The sequence below is a fragment of the Artibeus jamaicensis genome, unplaced genomic scaffold (genome assembly GCF_021234435.1).
Source record: "Artibeus jamaicensis isolate MK-2021 breed Jamaican fruit bat unplaced genomic scaffold, CSHL_Jam_final contig_47, whole genome shotgun sequence".
Taxonomy (NCBI): Eukaryota; Metazoa; Chordata; class Mammalia; order Chiroptera; family Phyllostomidae; genus Artibeus; species Artibeus jamaicensis.
In genome coordinates, this window is record NW_026521848.1 from 312073 (window position 1) to 336592 (window position 24520).

Here is a 24520-nt window from a genome sequence, read left to right on the forward strand (position 1 = left end):
GGACGCCAGGGTGCATGGGGTGTGTATGTGCGTGGGGGGCGGGGACTCACCTTCTCCCAAGGTCTTCCCCAGGGCCACCTTGTGCCGGTCCACCATCACGTCCCGCAGCTTCTCCTTCAGCTCCTCGCTGACACCCAGGCTGTTCACTGCATGGGGGGCGGGGGTGGACAGAGCCATAGAGCTGGGCCGACATTCAGGTGCTGCTCACCAATGGGCACATACCCATTGTTAAACTACTGAAATGCTTCTGCATTCATTCAAAATTAGCTAGTGCCCTGAGCACCCCGAACCTAGCTCCTCCTCTAGGCCCCCCAGAATCTTCTGCAAGAGGGGCAGCTGATGGGTTGGAGCCTGTCACATAATCTCACACCAGTGGGTGCCCTGATTGGTCAGCATCCTGCCATACCAGTTGTTAAAAATATATATTAATGTTTTAGTGAGGTACATAGTCTACACAAATCATAAGAGAGCAAGCAGCTTGATGAATTTTCACAAACCAAGGCAACAGTTAACCAGCACCCAGATGAAGGGCAGCCCAGGACCTGCCCTCTCTTTCCACAGCTCAGCCTTCTCTCTTTGGGGATGTTACAAACGTGCAATCACATATTATGCTCTCTTTTGTGTCCAGCTTCTTGCAACACCATGTCTGTGAGACAGCTGATCGTATTTGTTGTGTGTAGTTGTAAGAAATCCATTTCTGTGTGCCATATAGAAACATATCCTAAACTCGGTGGCCTCAGGACCCCTTTACATTCTCACAATTACTGAGACCTGCAGAGAGCTCTTGTTTATGTGAGTTATGCATGTTGATATTCGCTGTGTTCAAGATTAAAATGAATAGGTTTCTGGAACACAGAAAACAAGGAAGCACACGCTCCGTTAGCCAACAGAGGGATGACATCACCATGTATCAATGAGCTTCTGGGACACTCCACGGAATCCTCATGAGAGAATGAGAGTGCAAAAGGGCAAAAGGGGTCTTGAAAATAGTTTTGACCTCATCGGCTCCCTGCAAAGATCTCGGGGACCCCCAGGGACTGGATTGCACTTTGAGAATGGCCGCTGAATGTGATTCCATTAGATCGGGGTGACCTGCTTCCTTCTCCTCTTAAATTAATGGCTTTCCCAGCCCCTTTGGATATATCCCCAGGGCCTGGCAGCCCTCTCACGGTGTACTAGGAAGAGTCCTAACTTTGTCCTTTCCCCCCCGTGGATTAAAGTTTCCCTAAATTGAAAGATGAAGGGATTTGACTGGGCGCCCTCTGAGGTCCTTCCTTAGCTGGGACGTTCCACCACTCTACAATCCTCCAACAGAGAGCCTATAGTTTTAAGATTCTATGATTTTCAAGATCCTTAGGGTCTACAATCCTGAGCTTATAATTTTTTAGGCCAAGGTCTAGTCTACTTCTCTAACATTTTAGGATTTCAACAGGCAGTAAAGAGGATGGACTTTAGAGTCAAAGTGCCTGGTGGAGAATCCCAGCTCGCCAGCCGACCAAGTTTCTTAACCGCTCTATGCCACAGTTTCCTAATCTGGGAAATGGGGGACAAATAACCTACCTATCTCACTGGGTTGCTCTGAGGATTAAGTGATATATATACAGCACTTAGAATGATGTTTGTCACACCGGAAGTACTTGGGTTGGCTGTCATTATCAGCACCATAATCATATCGTCGTCATCATCATCACATTGTTCTAAGACCCTACTGCGCTGAGGTTTGGTCTTCCAAGATTTACTGTGTCTAAGATTCTATTATTCTGAGGTTGTGTGTGGTCCCACAGTTCTGTTGGTCTTAGAGTCTGTGGTTTTAACACCCTAGTATTCCAAGGCCTTTGGCAACTTTTGGTTCCCGCCTGTACAGAACCCTAAATCTCTACAGTCATTATCCCCAAACCAGGGCAGAAAGGCATGGGGCTCACTTACAGGTGGCTTCAGTGGTCCGGCGACTGTAGGACTTGCGAACGCGGTACCTGACCACCAGCTCACCCCTCTCCACTGTTGGTTCAAACACCTCTCTGGGGGGGGATGGGGTAGGAGGTGAGGGCAGGGCAGAGCCATGTGGAACCCCATTTTTCCATCAGTAATGAAAGCAAGCACCATCCCAACCCCAAGCCCTGCCCGCTCTGTCCTCCAGCATTTGTTGAGCATGCCTTGGACTGCTCTGCTACCTTCTTCCTTCCATTCATCCCCCAGACCCTTGCCCTCATTCTAATTCTTGGCAATCTCTCCTCCTGCACCAGCCTCTTCATGGTCTCCCTGCCTCCAGGTTTTCCACCCTAGTCCACATGGGCCTCCCTACCCATGGAGTTCCAACTCACCCATAGCGTGTCTCCTTCTTCCGCTGGTGGACGAGGAACAGGGCCAAGATGAAGACACAGGCAGCAGCCACAACTACTCCCAGCAGTACATACCACCAGGGCCACGAGAAGGAGGGGGCTGGAGTTTCACTCACTGTCAGGGGCACGGGGGACAGGTCATGGCTGAGGCCCTGGGGCCATCTCCCTGGGACCCAAAGGGACGATGTTGGAGAGAGGCAGATGTGGACATATTTGATGAGGCCTGTGACAGGAGTGTTCACATATCTGGGGAGGCTGGACAGGGTCGGGCAGGGCATGCAATGGAAGTGACATGAGTGAGCGTTCCAGCAGGAGTTTGACACTTTCAAGGTGGGTAAGGCTGGTGAAGAGTGGGATAGACATTTGAGGAGTGTGGGATGAGACGAGAGACTTGTGCAGGATGGGTTATAATAATGCAAGGATGGCTGGATGAACATAAGATGGGTGCGAGTCACAAATGGTATGGAAATGTGTGATATGTGTGATGATGGTGCAAGGAGGGAGAACTTGGGTGTGGAAAATCCAGTGAGTGGGGGAAAGAACGCAGGCGATATAAGATGGGTGCATGAGGCATGGGCAATATGTGCAAGGACTGTGAGGCTCCTGAGATAAATGACCAAGAAGTATTTTAGGGGAGCATGCAATGACTGTGGAAGCACCCTCACAAAGCGAGGATGAGAGTCAAGTAAATAAATGTGCAAAGGAGTGTGGTGTGCAAAGGAGTGTGTGCAGAGTACAGTGGGTGTTGGAGGAACTGAGGTCATGCGAGCGGGGAGTATTCAAGGAGTGTTAGAGACAGGGAGTGAGGAGTGATTTATACGAATTAACTCTGGTGTGAGAAGAGTGTGCAATGAGAATGTTAATAAAAGTGTGGAAGGGGCCCTGACTGGTGTGGCACAGTGGGTTGGACATCAGGCCACAAAACAGAAGGTCACCAGTTCCTGGTCAAGGCACATGCTTGGAGTGTGGGCCAGGTTCCAGGTTGGGGCTGTGCAAGAGGCAACCCATCAATGTTTCTCTCTCACATTGACATTTCCCTCCCTCTCTTCCTCCCTCCCTCACCCTTCTCTATAAATAAATAAATAAATAAATAAATAAATAAATAAATAAATACACATACATACATACATATATACATACATAAAATTTTTAAAATGTGAGAAGGGCAGCTAAGGAGCAGAGGATGTGCCAAAAAAGTGGGAGTGGGTGTGTAAGAAATGGAGAATGGGTGTGTGTTGAGTGTACTAGGAGTTTGGTATGGATATGTGAGAGGGTGAAAATAGGTTAGGATTGCCTAGGAGCGAGGGAGTAACATATAAGGAGTTGGATGAGTGTGCAAGAAGACTTGTAGAATGTGGGATAGTGTAGACTGAAAATTTTTCAGTGTTTGCAATGTGAGGTACAGTGACTGAGTGTGTTAAAAATGTACAGAGGTTGTGAATGAGAAGTGTGGGCGTGCATTGGGTTTGGGAGCTATGGGTGAGGTGTGAAGGATTACAATGGGATGCGCAGGAAGAGAGCGTGCGTTAGTGTGAAAGGGTGTGCAAATGAATGCAGGAAGGCACGTGAGAACTATTCAAGGACAGCGGGATGAGTTATAAGAGGTGGACTGTAACAGGGCTAGGAGGGTACAGTGAGTATAGGAGGAATGTTTGAGAATTGTTGAGAAATATTTGAGGGGATGAGTGGGAGGGGGATAACTCATCTGTTTATCCATCCATCCAACCATCCATTTTTCCATCCATCCACCCACTTACTGAGCACTTACAATATGCTGGGCTATGCCAGGCAACTCCATCAAGGACCACACAAACCCAAGAAACAGAGGGTCAGAGTGATGAGTTTGAGAAACATGAGAGGGATGTGCAAAAGCATGTGTCTGGTGATGGAGTCCTCACTGGTTGTGGAAGGAAGGGAAGGAGGAGAGGGAGCGTGAAAGCCCTTACCCAGCTGGTGCACTGGCTGTCCTTGCCCTGTGAGAAGAGAGGACAGAGGGAGGACATGCTCAGGGAGAGCAAGACTGGTGTGACGCGAGTGAGGGTGTGAGGCTCAGCAAGGTTCCGGGCAGGAATGGAGCCTAGACTGGGGTAGCACTGAAAGCTGCAGAGAGCAAGTCGGGGGCACCTGGGAGGCACAAGGTCCTTGTGGGTAGTTTGAAGGGGGCTGACGTGGCTTTGGAGTTACCTGGGCGCCAAGGCTCCAGGGACACAGGGAGGCTCCAGGGTCCATCCCCAGAGGCGGTGTAGGCTGCCACACACACTGTCAGGTTGGGCACAGGCCTGTCCCCCCGCAGCTCCAGGGTCACCTCCTGCTTTAGCCCTATGTCCATCAGTACCTAGGACACGCAGATGGGCAATGAGGTTCCTAACCCTTAAGCCTTCACCTTTGGCCTTAACTCCCCACACCTTCCGGAAACCTTCTATTCTCCAGCACCTTCTCCCTTCCTCTTCCTGTCCTTCATCCCCATTCCTTTCATTTCCATTTCTCCATCCCCTGCCCACGAAAGCATCCATTCCTGCAGGACAGGACTTCATCTCATTCACTGCTGTGTCCTCATGTCCCACAACAGTGCTTTGCACACAGGACTTTTGTTGGAGAACTGAATTCTCACCTTTTTGTCCTCCTCGCTCTGTCCCCTTCTAAGTCCCGCCCTCTTTCCCACCCTCTCTCTCCACACCAGGGGGGGGCTGTTTGCACAGACAGTACCTTTGTGCAAATGAGAAAAGGCAGTGCTTGCACAAGATGCTATACAACTATCTGCTATAAAATCATCCCAGTAACATGTGTGTCTGCTGGACCGCTTTTTACAATGACTCATAAATAACGATGCCCTGACCCTCACCTGGAGCTCTTTGACCTCCCGGCAATGTGCTCTCTTAGGCGTGGTATGATCACACATTACCCAGTCTGCACGACTGTCCAGGGCGGCCCTGTCACCTTCTCTCCATTCCCCTCCTCCCCAGCTCCTCCACCCCACCCCAGCCAGCAGCACCCACCTCGGGGGTGTCCTGGCCTCGATAGGCCAAGCGGTACCCTAACAGGGTGCCCTGCAGGGGTGCCACTGGCTCCTGCCAACGCACGATGGCTTGGCTCCCATTCCGCATGGCACTAACGTTCTCAGGGGGGCCCAGGGGCACTGGAGGACAGGAAAGGGGGGAAGTTGGCATCTCTACCTCTTCCTGAACACCCCTGGCCCCAGGAAGTAGAGGCAAGGTGCAAAGGGCATGCACCGGGCCACTCATGCAGGCGTCCCAGAGCAGAAGCATAGCGAGGAGGTCTGGGAGAGATGCCAGCGCAGTGCTGCGTAGTGGGGACTGGACGGGAAGGAGATGGAAGCCACATGGGTAAATGGGTGAGAGGCGATGCTGGGGGTAATACTGATGTGAGCAACGCCCAGAGGGGCAGCAGGCAACATCTCCCCTCACCAGCTCCTTACCTCCCTCAGGGGTCTCCACAGGAAGCCAATGGGTCCAGAGCGAGGAGCCCTGGCTACTGGCACACGCCAGCCGGATGTGGTAAGTGCTGTGAGGACGGAGGCTGTCCAGCCATAGTTGATGAGGGGGAACGAATGCTTGAAAGGCGAGGGGCTCCTCTGGGGGGTCTGGCTCTCCCAGTCTGACACCTACCTCATCGTCTGACAGCATAGCCTGGGGACAGGAAAAGGGCATGAGGACAGGATAGCCACACAATCACACGAGCAGTCAGACAAGGCCCAATGGTGGTCCTTGATATTACACAGCTTTGCAAAGCTGGATGTATGTGTGTGTGTATATATGTCACAGCTTCATTCTTGTGCTCCATGGGCACCTGCATTTGCAAAGAGAGGAGACCACCCAGCTGCACCATGTGGTTCTCTCATCACTTGCAAAAGCCACCTCTGGCGAGATGTTCCCTGTCTGAGCCTCAGTTTTCTCATCTGTAGTATGGGGTACAACAATGGCTCCCTACTTCTCAGGGTGGACTGGAATGTCGCTCCTAGGTATTTAGAAGAGTGACCAAATGGATTGAGTGTTTGCCATTATTAGCTCGTGTGTGTGTGTGTGTGTGTGTGTGTGTGTGTGAGAGAGAGAGAGAGAGGTTGCCTGGCAACAAGGGTCCAACTCCACCCTCCCTGCACAGTGGCACAGGCTGGCATGCCCGCATGGTTCCTAGGGCCAGCACAGTCAGGACAGCAGGGCCACAGCTGGGGAATACACCCTGTCTTGCACATCACATCAGCAGCTAGCATTTCTTGAGAGCTAACTGTGTGCCAAGCACCCTGTCCAGTGTATGCTTGGGTGAACTCAGTGACTTTTTACCACCATCCTATGAGGTCAATTTCTTTATTCATTCCCATTTTACAGATGAGGAAACGGAAGCCCAGAGAGGTTCAGCCACTTGCTCAAAGTCACACAGCCCCCACATGTGGAGACAATACCACCCCAGAGGCTTGAGGAGAAGGTGGGCAGATGGTGGAGAGCAGGATGGGGGAGGCTGTCCCCACGCCTGCTCTCTGACCTAGTGACAGACGGGAAGAGGAACCTCTGCTGGGACAAAAGGATGCAGACAGTCAGCTCCCCCGTGCCCACTCCCACTTCTCTTTTCCCTGATGCCTGTGACTTTCCCATCTGAACCCTTAAACCCCAGCCTATGCACAGCAGGAAGTGAGACCGGCAGAGGGAAGAGGACATACTTCTGCTTTCCTGTGGACACTGGGTGGGTACGGGGTGGGGGTACAGCTGATGCCTGACCTGACATTTGAGGTCTCCCAGATTGGCTTGGCCTTTGGGATTGAACCAGTTTCATCCTCTTTAGCTACTGGGGCTGATTATTTACCCTCCTTGAGCCTCTCAGTTCCCTACCTTGAAAACAGGAAGATGAACAGCCACTACTTTCTAGCGTTAAAATGACAAGTGACTGAGATTGTTTCCAGGGCATGCAGTTGTAGGAAAGACGGCTGCTGTCTAATCAAGCACTGTCTCTAAGGAGATGAGAAGACAGTTTGGGTCTAGCAAGACAAGGGTTCAAATCCCACTTCTGCCATTTCCTAGCTGTGACCTTGGGCAAGTTGCTTAAATACTCTGAGCCTTAGTTTCTTCATCTGAAAAATGGGTGTAAACATAGACCATACTTCACAAACACACAAGGGGGTGTGCATAAATCCATAACACAAGGCCTAACACATAGCTGGCACTCAATGAAAGTTGGCCATTATTGATTATTGTCACCTCCTATCACGGTCACTGTCCCACTGACTTCCAAATCACTGAGAACTTCGGGCCAGAACTGGATCTCATATTCAGAGATCTGTGTGTTTGTTCCCCCTATTCTACAGCAGAAGCAACTTGGGTGAAGAAGACTGGGTCTGGTCCATCTGAGCTGGGTCACGTAGTCTTCAGCAGAACTTCCCTGCTCTGACTGGCCCTGGGCCAGGCGATAATGAGGACCAAGTGGTGACTGGGACAGCCGGGCCCTGCCCTCCCTGGGCTCACAATCCAGTGGGGAGACCGACTCATCCCCACCCAGTGACAGTCCAGCCTGATCAGGGCTGAGGTGGGAGAAGCAGTGTTGAGCATGCCCAGTGGAGACAGGGATGACTCTTGGCCTTGCTGTCTCCGGGGTCCCAATCAGCTAGAGTCAAGACTACTAATACAATAAGAAACTGCAAACAGCTCATGGTTTATCACACGTTTCCTATGTTCCAGATACTATTTTAAGTTTGTTACTTGCGTTTACTCATTGAATTCTCACAACAAGCCTTTTGGGTAGGTGCTACCATTATTCCCATTTTATAGATGAGAGAACTGAGACCCAGAGCGGTTAAGTTGCCTGTCCAAGCTCATGCAGCCAGAAGCTTGTGGAGCCAGGATTTGAAGCCAGGACAACTGGCTTAATCCGAGGCTCTACTGCCTCTCAACACACAGATGGCTGGGAAGGGCTGGTTACCCAGGGAGAGGCTGAGGGCTTACAAAGGTGGGTAGAAGGGGGTCTTAAACTGAGGCTAGCAAACTCTGAGACTCACCTGCAGGATGCAGTGGGTGAGGGGGTAGATGCCGCTCAGGCCTGGGGTCCAAGCCACTTCCAGCTCTGTGGGCCGGCTGGAAACCAAGCGGAGGTCACGGGGCCGCTGTGGGAGCACTGTGGGCATGAGAGGAAGGGCTGATCTGGGGGGTCTTTGCCCAGAGCTCCCCAGCCTACCTCCTAGCCCCAGCTCTGATCTTGACCCCAGCCCCACACCACCTGACACCCAGCTCCCATCACCTGTGATGATGGCCGTTCGGGATGTGGTGACCCCCTTGGCGTTATAGGCCTCACAGGAGAAAAAAGATGTCTTGTTCAGTCCTGGGGAGTCATATGACAGTGGGGACCAGTGTCAGAGAGGAAGGCACGAGTTCTTGGGCCATGCTGGCCAACCCCTACCATGCCTGTCCTGACAGGGTCAGTCCAGTCCACAGGGCACCTGCTTGGAGGGAGACTATGGGAAGGAGAAGCAATGCGCTGGGAACATAGGCCTCCATCCCTAACATGAGGCCTCAGCCCTGAGGCCCCACCACACAGACACACACAGGCAGACACACAGACACTCACAGGCAGAAACCCATATACACACACACAAACATAGACCGATACACACAGAGACAGACAGACACTCATGCACAGAGATGCACATATGTACTCAAACACAGAGACATACACACACACACCAAGACACACATACTCATGCTTACACACACAGACAGGCCAAGTGTATGGAGTTACACATAGGCACACCCAGAAACACACCTACTCATACAGAAGACACCTACACCAATACACACAGTTATCCCCATGGACACACAAGGAAACACACTCACACAGAGAAACGCACATATGCATAGCCGGACACACTGACCCGCACACTCACACAGATGCAGAAACACAGACGTGACCACACTGAGCCACCGAGAGACACGCAGAGGCAACATGCATCTCATGGCTACACAGCTAAGAAGCAGGCCCTTGTGGGTGTGTGTAAGTGTGGAGGCACTTATTTGTTTACACGCTTGGTTCCTAGCACCTTCACTCCCCCTGCTCACTCACCACCAGGAACTTTGTACTTTTGTTCCCTCTGCTTCAAACAGCCTTCCCACAGACGGCCAGGCGGCCGGCTCTCCCCTCCTTCGCGTCCGTGGCTTAGATCCACCTAATCAGCCACTCTGTCCCCGACCACCATGTTTAAAATTGGAGCCTCCCTCCACATCGAGCCTTCGTCCTGCTTTGCCTTTTCCCTTTGGCTCTTCTCATCGCGATGTACTGTTCGCTGCCCGTCAGACCCGCCAGCAGGTCGGCTCCAGGAGGGCAGGTGTATCTGTGTGTCTCGTCCCCAGCTGTGCCCGCTGTGTCTCAGAGGGCCTGGCACACAGCAGGTGCCCTATAAATGCTTGTCGAATGAGTGGATGCATTTGTGTGTACACATTTGTGTGCTGGGTTGCCTCCCTCCCCATTGTGGGGGCGGTGGGAACACAGGCAGACACACACACATTCACACACAAGCGCAGAGACAGAAAAAGCACAGGCACAGACACACAACAGACACAGCCGCAGCGCACGCAAGAGGCTCACACAGAAACGCAGGCGCACGCACTGTCGGGGCGACCGGACCTACGGCGAAGGTCTCCAGCCAGCGTGTGTGACTGCGGGTCTCTGCCTCTGTTTCTGTGCGGGTGTGTGAGCACCCCTGTGCCTCTCGTGTTTGTTCTGTGCGTGTGTGCCTGCGTTCCCACCACCATCTACCCGCAGACACAAAGTTTCCTTTTCTTAGTCAGCACGGGGAGTGGAAGGAGGGAAAGTCGGCTGGCCAGGCCGGAAGGGGTGGGCAGGGAAGCTCCTCAGCTCCGGGGCCCAGTCACCAGTTCCCAGCCAAGGTCAGGTGCCCGCCTGCCAGCCCACAGCCCCCGCATCCCCGCTGCAGGGGCGGGGGGGGGGGCAGGGCAGCCCTGGGCCGATGGGCAGCGGGGCGGGGACTGGGAGCTGGGTCCCCTCTAGCCACCTGGCACGCGGGGGCCCGCCAGGGTCAGTGCGCCGGAGCCGGCGCGCCCCGCCAGAGGAGCCCTGGGGCGGGATGGGGTTCTGGAGACGGGTGCTGTTCCGACCGCAGCATTCCTGCCCCCGCGTGAGTGAGTCACCCGGCCCCCCCTCCCCTGTACTTCCGGCTGGCCCTGGGGGGCTCGGCTCAGGATCCCCCTTCCAGGCTCCGATCCAACACTTTCAGGGAGGAGGAGGGCAGGGCTAAAGGGTCCCGGGACCCCTCAGCTCCAGCCGGCTCTCCCTCACGGCTGGAGCAGCCCACTGCAGATGTGCTTTCCAGATGCACCGTCCACCTCCCGGCAGCTCCGGCTCCTCCCCCTAACCCTGCGCTTTTTCGGAGGGAATGAGAGGGATGGAGGGAGAGAGGGGGCCGGCTCTGAGTCAGCTCAAGGGACCGATGCACACAAACAGGCTAAAGTTCCTTGATACAGCCCCCCAGCACGGCTCAGTGAATCACACTTAACACACAAGGACCGTTACTGGCACAAAAGCAGAAAACGCTTCACTCAGTAAGCGACACGTAGGGCTGACGCTTCGGCAAACAAGCAGCGACACAAATACACACTCGGTGACTTACGTGGATACACACGAGGGTGGACACACATTTATGTGTGCAGGGCACCAACATAAACACACAATCCGATGTACGCACACTGACTGCAAACACCCAGCAAGACCACGCACACCCAGGCTGTGGCTGGCATACACAGACACCTCCTGGCATGTTAAGATGCAGACACCAAGAACGATCACACGTGGAGGTGGAACCGGACAAACAGACACACACCAGAACCTGAAGAAGTTAACACGGGCTTGTTCACACACAGACGCAGCCAGGCCTTCAAAACACAGCTGGACATATTCAAGTTGCTTAAGACAGTTACGGAGACACAGACTGGTACAAAAACACACACTTGCGTAGACAGGCAGGGCTGCGGCAGACACCAAGAGAGGACACGTGCACACAGGGTGCACAGGCGGACACTACACACTGGCTGCTAAGCACCCGATTCTCAGCCACTAAGAGGGCACTGGGGTCAGGCTGGTACACAGGGGCAGGAGGGTGTTGCTACTGCCTGTTGTGAGTCACACACACACGCTGATACAGGGGGTCCCTGTGACAGAGTCACGCACCCACAGGCTCACCCCGTGACATGTACACGGATACCATACACATCGGTGGACCCAGACCTGTGTACACACAGACAGCCACCGTCAGTGGAAACACACTGGAAACACACCGAGTTGTCTGTTGTCCATTGACACAGCCTAACTCCACAAGGAGATGGAGACCTGCACCAGCACCCCCCCCCCAGGTGGACACCTGTCAGCTGACATTGTCACTTCTGTATCGGGGGGATAGGAAATAGCCACAAAGCTCTGCCATCCCTCACTCCGCCATGATCTTGCCCACCACACACACTTACACACTTCACCTTCACACAGTGCATCACAGCTGTGAGCACACAAACCCGAAGGACAGACACAGGCTGGCGCCGGTACACTTAGTCACACGCACGCACGCACACACGCACAGACAGCCCCCGGGAAACTTGCCGAGACAAACTATAAAGGCCCAAACACACAGTGGGACAGATTCTCAAGCTGACCGAGACGTACCTAGTGAGACATGCACGCACTGAGGCAGCCGTCGGTGCGAGAAGCTGGCCCTCGCTAAGACACGCCCCATACAGAGCGGTTGATGTTGACAGACACTGAGACACAGATCCGGAGGGACTGGGACACACACCCAAACCCCCCCGCCAACACACACACACCGATACACACACACAGGTCTGCCCTCACAGCTGCACCGTGAACGGATAAATGCACAGACCCCGTGGTCCCCCAATTTCTCCTTCTTCCTGGGATGGGGTGGGAGAAGCAGTCTCTTCTCCCTCTCCGGGGTCCTGCCAGGCTGACTCAGGCCTCACAGCCACGGGCCTGAGTCAGCCCTCTGGGGCTGGCATGCTCACCACCCCTTCCTTGCACACTCAGGGCCCCCGGAATGCTGGGAATGTGGGCACCTCCCTCCACCCTGGGAGACCCTCAGCAGGAGTCCCTCCCCCACCGCAGCAGATGGAGAGGCAGGTTGGGTGCTGGAAGCTGACACCCTACAGGGTCCAGCCACCTCCCTTTGACTGACTGAGCCCCTCTTCTGTGTTCCTCTCTCTCCCAGCAAGGGGGGACCCCCTCTATCCGTGGTCTCCCAACACTGCCGCTGGCCCCTAGGTCTTGGGTCACATCCGTGGTCAGTCCCTGCCTGTTCTCTGGTTTTCTTTCTCTCTCTGTAACGGTCGTTCACTGTCTCCCCCTTTCTCCTTATTTCTTTGCTTCAGGTTCTGTCCCCGTCAGTGGGGCCCTTCAGTGACAGAGGTGGGCAGGATGGGGGAAGTGAGGGAAAGGAAGGTACGGTTGATTCCGCTGTGTCGCTTGGGGTCAAGGACCGGCAAAGGGCTATCAGGCCCACATACACTTGGCTTGCGGAATAGCTCGGAGGAAACCCGGGACAATGAATGCTATTCAGAGACTGGCTGGGGTAGACGGAGGGGGAAAGAGCAGAGAGACAGGAGGGCACAGGGAGACCAAGAACGATGGAAAACAGACAGAAAGAGAGGAAGAAAGCATACAGGCAGGAGCGCGGAGATAGGGGCAAAGATACAGCAAAGACACAAGAATAGAGGACAGAGGGACGGACAGACACACCAGGGCACAAAGGGCGCCTTTGCTCTCCACTCCCATCCTGCTGGGGCCTCTGCACTGAGCTGGCCGCCTCCGTGGACTCACCTGGAACACGAAGTACGTGCTGGGGGGCGTGGCCCGTGGCCGGAGCCAGGGGTACAGCATCCTGGAGCCAGAGTAGGTCCACGGGCTCTGGGGGACCCTGTGCTCGGCAGCTCAGGTCGAAGGGGGTATTGGCGGCAACAGTCCTGTCCTCAGGCTCCTCCAGGAAGTAGGGCAAGCCTGGGTGCAAGGCAGAGGCTGGGGTCCCTCTGAGCACGCCGGGTATCTGACTCACTGCCTGGCTGTGGGAGGCTGCAGGGTCTTTAACCCTCAGGTCTGTCCCCTGGGGCCTCCACCCCCAGGACGCAGGATCCCGATATCTGTCTCCCCCAACCAGTGCCAGGCCCCCAGGACATCTAAGCCCCTCATGTCTCTACTCCAGAACGTCCGACTTCTCGTCTCATTTTACCAATGAGGATGCAAGACCCCTGAAGATGGGGGAGAGGGTCAAGTCATGCTCCTGACTCCTTATCTGATCCCGGAATGTCCTACCCCAACCATGGCCGACCCCGTGATATCTGACAAACCCCCAAGATGTCTTCCTCCCCAGGACATATCACCCCCATAACTTATGGACCCCAGTTTCTCGATTCCCTAAGATCTCTGACACTTGTAGGGTGCGTGTCCCTGGGAGACGTCTGGATGTCCCAGCGCTCTCTGGCCCCTTGGGATTCCTGGCCTCCCCGTGACCTCGGAGTCCAGGGCTCACCCTCCAGCCCGATGTAGCCAGGCTGGGACACGAAGGTCCTTCCTCCCAGGACCACTGCACACTGGTACCATCCCACGTCTGAGAGCTGCAGGGATGAGATCCTGACAGGGACAGAGGAGGGACAGAGAGGTCCGGGATCAGAGGTGGACACTTGGGAGTGGGTAATCGGAACTGAAAGAGGGGAGTCTGGACTGGACACACGTAAAAGCCGAGAAGTAGGCCCTTATTAATTCCTTTTACAGAAGAGGAAAGTGAACCCCAGGGCTACGTCACATGCTGACAGTCACGCAGCCAGCGAGGGGCCAGGCTGGGCTTCCAACCCGGGTGCAGCTCCCGCAGGTGACCCTTTACCTACCACGTGGTGCAGGTGGTGGGGGACAGGGGTCGGGAGGAATGTAGGGCCATGGCTGGTTGGGGAGAGGCTGGTCACCTGAGTTGGCTGACCACTTTCCAGTCGTCCTGCTCATCTTCTCCCAGGGGCACCTGGATCTGGGTGTTGTCCGCCAGCTCCAGGGCCTGTCCATCCCGAAGCCAGGTCACCTCGGGGGGTTCCCCGTGAACCAGAAGCTCACACTGAAGGGTCCCCATGAGTTCCCGGGCACCGGTGATGTTCCTTGGGCCGCCCACAAAGGGGTCTGTCTGAGCCCGTGAACCTGCAGGGACACGGGGGAGAGAGAGCTGGGTCAGGAGACCCGACTGCCCCCCAACTCTTCAACTGCACCCCTGCTGGCCCGCCTATGGCTGCCAGGACCCTGCCAGGCCTTTAGGCCCACATAGTTAGAGAGTGACCTCAGCAGGGCTGGAGGGAGGAGGCTTTGAGGGGAGGATGGACGCCTTCCCAGGGGACTGGGGTCCGGCTTCCATCCTTCATCGTTGGGAAGGAGGCTCAGATCTGGCAGCCTCCCACGCCCTGGCCTGCCCGGCGGGGCCGGCCCTCGCCCCCCGCCTTCTCCTAGGGTCTCCAGAGACTTGACAGGTCAAGCTGGTGGACAGTGGGGCAGAAAGGAGGAGGAAGAGGAGGGAGAGAAGAAGAAAGAAGCCAGAGAAAAGCTGAGCGTGGGGAGTCAGAGACAGAGACGGGGAGAGAGAGACAAAGGGAGACCCACAGAGGTGGTAGAGCCGCCGCCTGAGACGGCGCCCGGGCCCCAGAGATGGAGCCGACAGACAGACGGACAGAGGGCAGGGACAAGTGCCTGTGTGTGTGACTGTGCTGAGGGTTTTTCCCCAGGGCTCCTGACCCTCCCCATCCTGCTGCCTGACTGAGGGCTCCCTTCTGGAACATTCCTCCCCCCGCAGCCCCCATCTCGGCCTCTCTGCCCAGGGACCCCACTCAAGTCCGGCCCCCACTCCGGCCCTCAGCTTCCCCGGGGTGGCTGTGTCTCCGTGGGCACGTCTCTCTCCACCTCCGACCCTCCTCGTTTCTGCTTCTTAGCCCTCCGTTCCGCTCTCAGAGCCCCTTTCTGTTCCCCATCCTCTCTGGGCTTATCCCTGTGTCTCCCTCTCCGTTGTCCCAAGAAAGTTCCCTGAGCCAACTCCGGACTCGCCCCAACACCTGCCACCCATCCCCCTTCCCGCTCCCACCTGCGCCAGCCCCTCCACGGGGGTCCTGCCCTGAAGGCCCCCATCACTCACCCTCGGGCGCCACGCACCCCCAGCAGCACAGCGCCAGCCACCAGGCCAGCGGGACCCTGCCCATCCTCGGGGCACCACGCGATCTCTGCCAAACTTTCCTCAGAAGTTGCTGGGCACACGGCGGGGGAGGGGGCAGGGCCGGGCGGTCCCGGCCCTCCCCCCAGCTCCAGGCTCCCCGGCTTTGGCACCGTCTGCCTGACACGGGGAGGGCTCCTTGCCGGCCCCACTCGGTGGCCGCCTTCCCTGCTCCGGGGCCTCCTCCTCTCCCTCCCGGACCTCGGCGGCTCTTTCCCCGCCCCTGGCGCCCCCTGCCTCCACCCTCCGGGCTGGGAGCCGAGGGGGGCCACCGGGACTTTGAGGAGTTAACTCGGGGAGGAGAGGACCGGCCCTGTCTTAAAGGGACCCTGGAGGGAGGCTGAGGAGGGCAGGGGCCCTGGTGGCTTCGCCTTTAAGCCTGGGCCAGCGAGGCGGGGAGGCTGCGGGTCTCTCTCCCAGACTCTGGGAACTGTCGCCCTGGGCTCACTTGGTGTCGGGTAAACATTCCTCCCGAACTCCACTCCCTTCGCAGCCTGTGCGATGCCGCCCTCCCGGCCTCCACCCCCAGCCCAGCCCCAGCTAGGCACTCCTCTCACACTCACAGCTCCTCCTCCTCGGAAAAGGACACACACACACACACACACACACACACTGAGATGTCATCCACACGCAGGGACTGGGACAGGAGGAGACACGCAGGGGCATGTTGCCAGCCCACGGGACACACTCAGAAGACAAGCCAGGTCAGGAACTTCATTCCTGCAGAAACCTCAGGAGCCAGAACCGGGAGGGCACCTGCTGGGTGCACATCCCCTACGCTCCTCCAGGCCCAGGAACAGGACCCCAGTGTATCCTGTGGGGGCCCCCCAGGGGGTGGGTGCCTGAAGACCTGGGTGGGACTCCCAACGCTAGCCGCGAACTGGTAGTTTTAGAAGTGACTGGTCTCTGGGCCTCAGTTTGTCCGTCTGTAAGATGGGAATAAGAATGGAACCCACTTAGCAAGCCGGAGGGAAGACACCCTGGTCAGTGGACACGCAGTTCTTCGCATGCGGTGACGACAGCTGACCAGGTGTCCTCGGTTGTTTGTGTGCCATCTGCTCGCCACTCTGGGCACTTGCACAACGGTCTCCCTCCGGCGGGCTGGGAATGCGGGTCCTCGCAGGCCTGGCGCCCGGGTGCTGGTTCTGCTGCGTGTCCATTCCCACACCCCTGTGTGTTCTGCACATGGGGGTCTCTATAAGCCTGCGTGTCTGTGTGGGGGAAGGGGAGCTGGACACCCATCTCTCTGCTTTTGATCGTTCTGTTTGTGTCTTGTTGTCCCTACAGCAAAGTCCTGTCCTTTTAGCCTCCTCATGTCCCTCCCACCTGCCCCTTCTCCTGTCCCGGAGTCCGGCCCCATCCTTTCCTGCTGGGCCCCGTCCCTGGCCTCCTCCCTGACCTCCACGCTTCTACTCTCGCTCCCTCCACTCTCATTCCATCCAGAGGGGTGTCTCTGAAATTCACATCTGACCTTGATCCTCCTCTGCTTAACCTTAGCTCTTTTTTAAAAAATTATTTATCTGTCTATCTATCATCTATCTATTGATCTATCCATCTATCTATCTATCATCTATCTATCATCTATCTATGTTATCTATCTAAAGAGAGAGGGGAAGGGAGGGAAAGACTGATGTGTAGGAGATACACTAACCAATCAGTTGCCTTTTGAACGTCCCCAACTGGGGACCTGGCCCAAAACCCTGACCAGGAACTGAACTGGTGACTCTTTGGTTTGCAGGTCGGTTCTCAGTCCACTGAGCCACACCAGCCAGGACGTGACCTTGGCTTTTTATCGCTCTCAGGGTGAGCTCCCAGCTCTCTAGCCTGGCACTCAGGGACTCTTCACTGGCAGCTCCCCTGAGCTGTCTCATTTGTGTCCCATTTCAGTGATGGCCTCAGCACCCACCCTGCCACCCAAACCTGGCCCTCAGGGTCTTCTGGGACCGCTCACCTGACAGTAGGTTACCTCGTCCCATGGGGGGCTCAGCTTCACAGACCTCTCTCCTCCCGGCTCTGACCGCCTCCTCACAACCTCACCCTGGTCCTGCCTGCTCTCGGCCCTGGCCACCTCCCCCGTCTCCCCGCCTCCACCCACCCTTCCTTTAACCTGCTCACAGCAAAATGAATGTTTCTCAATCCCAAATCACCCTTTCCCTCCTTTGCCCCAAACTTTCCAAGATAAAACCTCAGAAAGATAGCTTGCCTCACTTCCCCTCACGTCCACTGGACCCTCCCCTCCCAGTCCCGAGGCTTCTCTCCCTGGCTAGCAAGCCTGTAGATAAGCAGGGGACTGTGGCATATTCACCGCTGTGACTGTGTCACATCTGTCTCTTCTCCCTGGGCTCCGGGCTCTGGGAGGGCAGGGACAGGGTGTGTCTTGGTTACCATTGCCTTCCCACTGCCTTATAAAAGGCCTGCCGGAAGCAGCCAATTTACTATTGTGGCATTGGGGGTGCGTGCAAATATGTGTCAAGCTCTACCCCCTTGTTTGAGTGTGTTAGGGAGGCCGACATATCCAGGGCTCATGGACCTGGCTCGGAGCCTGGCCAGCGTGATCTGTGTTTGTTCACTCAAGAACAAAGGGCTAGCAGTCCTGCTGCCCTTTGCCCCCACCTGCTGCACATGCCTCAGCCTGGTCTGGACGTCCCCTCTCTGTTGCGTCGTGGCCTGGCCTTTCCGGGTCTCATCCAGGTCCCGTTATTTACTCCCAACACTCTCGTTGTCTTCAGCAGCACCAGAAGGACAGCGGTCCTCCCTTATCTTCGATTTCACTGTCTGTGTTTCCACAGCCCACGGCCACCCAAAAACATTAAATGAAAAATTCCAGAAATAAACAATTGATAAGTTTTAAATTGCACGCTGTTCTGAGTAGAGTGATGAAATCTTGCACGGTCACTGGGGCATGAATCATCCTTTGTCTGGCTATCCATGCCTGCAATTCCTCCCCACCCATCAGTCACTTAATAGCCTGGGGTATCAGCTCCATTATCAGGAAAAAGGAAGACAGAGAGGGAGAGATCGGAGAGAGATGGAGTAGTCACATAACTTTCATTGCAGTATATGTAATGATTGCTCTATCTCATTATTAATTGTTGTTCATCTCTCATGGTGCCTAACTTATAAATTCAACTTTATCATAGGCATGGATGAGGGGGGCACCCATAAAAAACCAGAATTATCTTCTGGAGGGTGGGCCCCTTGTAGTACAGGCTTCCCCTACTGGGTGAGCATTCTAGGAACCCATCTGTGCCAGCGCACCAGCTGGCGCTGTTGTGAGAGGCTGCGTTTGGCTTCGATGAATTTTTTTGAGGACTCTTTCAATTAATTGGGTGAATTATGAGCACACCTGCCCACATTGCACTGAGTGTTCAACAGTTTTGGACCCAAAAAATGGCATGACCCTTGTGCCTCACCCCTCCTTACTCACCTGGTCTCTCCCCAAGTGACTTTCTTTTTTGTTTCCCTGGATGAAAAAATTCCTCATAGGGAAATATTTTGCCGATGTGGAAGACGTGAAACAAAAATAGCAGGGCTGCCCAAAGGCTTCAAAGTCGACGAGTTCAAATGCTGTTTTGCGCAGTGGAAAAACCATCTTGATGCACTGCATCAAATGAAGAGCACTTTGAAGGTGACCTAAGTTTAAACATGTAAGAATAAACACATGATTTTTTATAAATACGTCCTGGGATTTTGGGGGGCCCCTTGTATGTAGAGGGAAAAGCACAGTATATGTAGGGTTCAGTGCTACTGACAGTTTCAGGCACCGACTGGGGGTCTTGGAACTTATCTGCTGTGGATGAGGGGGGACTGCGGTGTATTCACTGGTGTGACTATGCCACATCTGTCTCTTCTCCCTGGGCTCTGGGCTCTGGGCTCTGGGCTCTGGGCTCTGGGCTCTGGGAGGGCAGGACTGGGTCTGTCTTGTCATTGCCTTCCCACTGCCTTATAAAAGGCCTGCCGTAAGCAGCCAATTCACTATTGTGACATTGGGGGGTGGTGCAAATATGTGCAAAGGTCCACCCCCTTATTTGAGTGTGTAAGGGGGGGGGGGCTCATGGGCCTGGCCCTGAGCATGGCCAGAGTGGTCTGTGTTTGTTCGCTCAAGAACTATTTGCTGAGCACTCACGATGTGCTTGCAATTTACTTTCTACCGCATGTAAAAAAAATGTGATGGACAGGTAGGTGGAAATGTTACCTGCGGCAGGGGTTGGGGATTCCACGGTGAGCAAGACAAGCCTCTGCCCCCACGGGGCTCCTATCTCAAGGGGAAGAGAGACAACCACCAGATAAGCACTTACCAGGATGCAACACGGGCAGTGAATAAAGCAGGGACTAAAGCAGGGCAGGGGAGAGCAAAGGGTGGGAAGGCCGTGTTGTAGAGGGTGGTCAGGGAAGGCCTCCCAGAGGTGCTGATCAAGATCTGAGATAATTTAGCAAGTGAGTCACCTAAGGAAGGTCCTTCCGGGCAGAGGGAGCCGACGGGGCAAGGTCAGACCCATGTGGCTGGAATGAATGGAGGTCAGAGAGAAGGTAAGGTCAGGTCCGGGAGGACCTTGGCCTGGGGAGAACTTTGGCTCACAGGCCAGCACTCAGTCCACTGAGCCACACCAGCCAGGGCAAGATTTCCTTTTTTGTGGTTGAATAATGTTCCATTTTATCTATAGACAGTTGACCCTCAAACAACACAATTTGAACTGTGCAGGCTCCCTTATACGCTGATCTTTTCTTTCAATAAATATTATAAATATTTCTCTTCCTCATGATTCCCTTCAGAACATTTTTTTCCTCTGATTTACTTTAAGAATACAGTATATAATATGTGTAACATGCAAAATACATGTTAATCAAGTGTTAATGTTATCTATAAGGTTTCTGATCAACTGTAGGCTATTAGCAGCTAAGTTTTCGGGGAGGCAATGGTTGTGGGAGGATTTTTGCCTGCGAAGGTAGAGGTTGGTGCACTGGAAACCCCTGTGCTGTTCAAGGGTCAACCGTAAGTCACAGTTTCTTTATCTATGCACCTGCTGAGGGCACCTAAGTTGCTTCTGTGTCCTGGCTATTGTGCACAGCGCTGCCGTGAATGGGGGTGCAGGTATCTCTTTGAGGTACTGATTTCTTTCCCTTTAGATAGATTCCCAAAAGTGAGATTGCTGGGTCATAGTGTAATTCCATATTTAATTTTTTTTTAAGAATTCCACAGTTTTTTGTCATGGCCGTACCCATGTGTATCGCCACCGACAGGGCACCGGGCTTTCCCAACTGGCTGGCTCTGAGCAGGGACAGACCTTAGGTGATTTGATTTTAAAGGGCGAGTGGGTGAGAAGTTGACTGGAAACTTTCTACCAGAGAGGTCAGAACCTGGATGCCCTGTGTGGGACCATCGTTTATTGTGAAGTGATGTTCCGGGAGTGGGCTGGCACCTCCAGGTGAGGAGCTCTTGCCAGAATGAGCCTGAATCTGACCTAATTCCCAGTTTATAGGGCATTTCCAGGATAGCTCGAGTGGCACCACAAAGATGCCCTCAGCCAAATCCAAGATATAAAAAATTGTACAGGGCAAAGGACCCAGTTTCTTCAAGAAATAAGTGGCACACAAAAGGTTAGGGAATGGTCGAAGATTTAAAAGACCCAAGAAGCCCTGGCTGGTGTGGCTCAGTGGATGGAGAGCCAGCCTGCAAACCAAAAGGTCACTGGTTTGATTGCCAATCGGGACACATGCTGGGGTTTCAGGCCAGCTCTCCAGCTGGGGGCGTGCGAGAGGTAACTGATGGGTGTGTTCTTGCACATTGATGTTTCCCTTTCTCCCTCCCTCCCCCTCTTAAAAATAAATAAATAAATAACATCTTTAAAAAAAAAAAAAAAGACCTAAAATGGTTTAAACGAAGGCACTGCGTGGTGAGGCTTCCGGTCCTTGTCTGAACAAACCCCATTATAAATCACATTTATGAGACTGTCAGGGAGTCGTGACCACTGACACTGCAGAACGGCTCCTTGCCGCAGGCGCGACATGGGCACTGAGGTTGCAACTTTGTAAAAGGCGGATTTCAAAACGGGAGTTATCGTTGTAAGAAGTTAAGAGTCTTCTGTTGTGGGTGATGAAAATTTGGGGGTATATATACATTGTGAACGCATTTGGTGCCACTGAACTTACGAATTTGGTGCCACTTATGTATGGTTAAAACGATAAATATCCATACGCATGTTTAGCGCCCACGCACAAACTAAAGACTACCCTAATTCTAATACTTTAACTGGGGGCCCAATTATTCTTCACTGTTTAATCCATTTTGAGCTTGTATTTTCTTTTGCTTGTGGCGGAAATCACCCTGACACCTGTCGCCTCTCATGCTGACGCAGCGCAAAGCCCACCCTTCCTCAGAGAAGAGTCTGCTGGCGTTTCTCTGAGCGCGAGTTTTAAGCGCCGAGGAAGGAAGATCGTTGTGTTAATTTAAAAGAAGAAAACCTTAAACATCAGTCATTCATTTTCACATCACACTGTTGACCTAAGAAACGTCCTAACCTGTAGAGAGAGAATTTTTATGAGTTTATTTGAGCCCATTGACGGCAACTGCCAGGCCACAAAATCTCAACAGATTGAGAAAAGCTCCAGAGACTGGCAGTTTTGCAGCTTATTTTATGCCTTAGAATCAGAGGAGGAGGAGAGGTAGGGAGGGATACTTGAAATCCACCGATGGTAGATTTACGGGGCGGGGGAAAAAGCAAATCGAGGATGGCAGGGGGAGGGGTGGTGGGGGAGGGGCAGGGGGAATCTCTGGGACTGGGTGAGACGCACACTTCTTCCTCGGGACAGTTAACATTTACAGCACAGACAGATGTTATGCGGGAGAAGAAGATAACAAGGAGGGACTCAGTGTTTCTTCTCTGGAGCCCTGGGTGTGCCCTGAGGGTCTGGCAAAGCAGATCACTCTGATATTTCAAAGGTATGTTATCTCAGATGCAAAAACAGAATAGACAGGCTCACTGACGGTAAAGACTGACCTTTGTCAATAAGACTATGGGCGGGGACCTGCCACGACCTGGTGCTTTTTAAAAAAAATATGTAATCTTTATCATATTTTTTCCATCACCATTTAGTCCCCTTATACCCTTCTCCCCGCAGCAATCCCCACACTGTTGTCCATGTCCATGAGTCCTTTTTCCTTTTTACTCAGTCCCTCCACCCCCTACCCTCACCCCCATTAGCTGTCATCTGCTGTCTATCTATGGATCTGTCTCTATTTTGCTTGTTAGTTCATTTGTTTGTTAGATTCCAAACATGAGTGAAATCATATGGTATTTGTCTTCCTCTGACTGGCTTATTTCAATTAGATTAATGTTCTCCAGGCTCACACATACTGTTGCAAAGGGTAAAATTTTATTCTTTTTTACGGCCGAGTAAAATTCCATTGTGTAAATGTCCCATAGTTGTTTATCTGCTCATCTATTGATGGACGCTTGGGCTGCTTCCAGATCCTGGTGATTGTAGGTAACGCTGCAACGAACAGAGGGGTGCTTATGTTCTTCCCAGTTAGTGTTTTGGGTTCTTCAGATATATTCCCTGAAGTGGGATCACTGGGTCAAAAGGCAGATCCATTTTTAATTTCATGGAGCTGCGTCCATACTGTTGTCCACAGTGGCTGCACCGTCTGCATTCCCACCAACAGAGCACAAGGGTCCCCCTCTCTGCACATCCTCGCCAGCACTTGTTTGTTGATTTATTGATGATAACCATTCTGACAGGTGTGAGGTGATATCTCATTATGGTTTTTATTTGCATTTCCCTGATGATTGGTGACGTTGAGCATCTTTTCATATGTCTATTGGTCATCTCTGTGTCCTCTTGGGAAAAGTATCATTCAGGTCCTTTGCCTATTTTTTAAATGGGCTGTTTGTTTTTTCAGTGTGGAGTTTCGTAAATACTTTATAAATTTTGGATATAATTCCTTACGATGTATTGGTGAATATATTCTCCCATTCTGTGGGTTATTTTTTATTTTATTTTTATTTTTTTATTTTATTCCTTTGCTGTGCAAAACCTTTTTAGTTTGATGAAGTCCCATTCGTTTATTTTTTTCTTTTGTTTTCCTTGCCTGGGTAGATATAGTTGAAAAAAAATTTTTATGAGCAATGTCCAAGATTTTGCTGCCTGTTTTCTTCTAGGATTTTTATGGTTTTGGGTCTATCATTTAAGTCTTTGATCCATTTTGAATTTATTCTTGTGTGTGGTGTAAGAAGATGGTCTGGTTTCATTTTTCTGCATGTATCTGTGCAACTTTCACAATACTGATTATTGAATAAACGATCTTTAGCCCACTGTTTGTACTTGCTCCTTCTGTCAAATATTAATTGACTATAATGGTGCAGGTTTATTTCTGGGCTCTCTATTCTGTTCCATTGATCAGTGTGTCTGTTTTTATGCTAGTACCAGGCTGTTTTGATTACTATGGCCTTGTAGTATAGTTTGATATTAGGTAGCAGGATTCCTCCAACTTCATTCTTTTCCAGGATCGCTGTTACTATGTGGTGCCTTTTGTGGTTGCATATAAACTTTTGAAACATTTGTTCTAGCTCTGTGAACTAAACATGACCCACTTTTAGTTAGGAATTTTTATGTTCAGGCCATCCTATGTGGTTACTTCCCATCTGAGTGTATAAGGCCTGTCATGTGGGCCTCCTCTGTGCTTGTCGGGTTTAGTATGTGACCCCTTTTGTGTCCCTAACACTGACACATATGGAAAGAAAAAAGTAGTAATAGTAAATCCAAGAACTTAGGTTGTATTTTGTTGCTTTTAAGTCCCCAAAATTTTCACATTTATTTTTTGAAATATTTTTAAAAAGATTTTATTTATTTATTTTTAGACAGAGGAGAAGGGAGGGAGAAAGAGAGGGAGAGAAACATCAGTGTGTGGGTGACTCTTGCACAGCCCCCACCAAGC

The 24520-nt window shown here is 52.9% G+C and overlaps 1 protein-coding gene and 1 long non-coding RNA gene across 8 annotated transcripts in view; one reads left to right on the forward strand and one right to left on the reverse strand.

Annotated features, from left to right (window-relative positions):
* The window catches only part of AXL (AXL receptor tyrosine kinase), a 28511-nt gene extending 10901 nt beyond the window's left edge, over nucleotides 1-17610 (reverse strand). Inside the window, exons 1-13 of one of the 6 annotated variants that reach the window (XM_053667568.1) lie at nucleotides 17537-17610; nucleotides 14309-14531; nucleotides 13879-13979; nucleotides 13173-13349; nucleotides 8580-8660; nucleotides 8341-8456; nucleotides 5776-5986; nucleotides 5336-5475; nucleotides 4524-4674; nucleotides 4286-4312; nucleotides 2322-2454; nucleotides 1927-2018; nucleotides 51-146 (exon numbers count right to left, since the gene is read on the reverse strand). In XM_053667568.1, coding sequence (XP_053523543.1) covers nucleotides 51-146; nucleotides 1927-2018; nucleotides 2322-2454; nucleotides 4286-4312; nucleotides 4524-4674; nucleotides 5336-5475; nucleotides 5776-5986; nucleotides 8341-8456; nucleotides 8580-8660; nucleotides 13173-13349; nucleotides 13879-13979; nucleotides 14309-14531; nucleotides 17537-17561 — 1573 coding nt within the window. In that variant the 5' untranslated portion in view covers nucleotides 17562-17610. Of the gene's footprint in view, nucleotides 1-50; nucleotides 147-1926; nucleotides 2019-2321; nucleotides 2455-4285; nucleotides 4313-4523; nucleotides 4675-5335; nucleotides 5476-5775; nucleotides 5987-8340; nucleotides 8457-8579; nucleotides 8661-13172; nucleotides 13350-13878; nucleotides 13980-14308; nucleotides 14532-15510; nucleotides 15956-17536 lie in introns of those variants that run through there. The other 5 variants (XM_053667569.1, XM_037157611.2, XM_037157612.2 and 2 more) reach the window with 5 other exon arrangements.
* LOC128627806 (uncharacterized) lies at nucleotides 15866-18431 on the forward strand. 2 transcript variants are annotated; one of them, XR_008392095.1, is made up of 4 exons: nucleotides 15866-16289; nucleotides 17324-17388; nucleotides 17473-17542; nucleotides 18315-18431. It is a non-coding gene; the product is annotated as an uncharacterized LOC128627806 (long non-coding RNA). The 2 variants fall into 2 exon arrangements; XR_008392096.1 differs by having other exon boundaries at nucleotides 18318-18431.
* Nucleotides 18432-24520: the final 6089 nt, after the last annotated feature.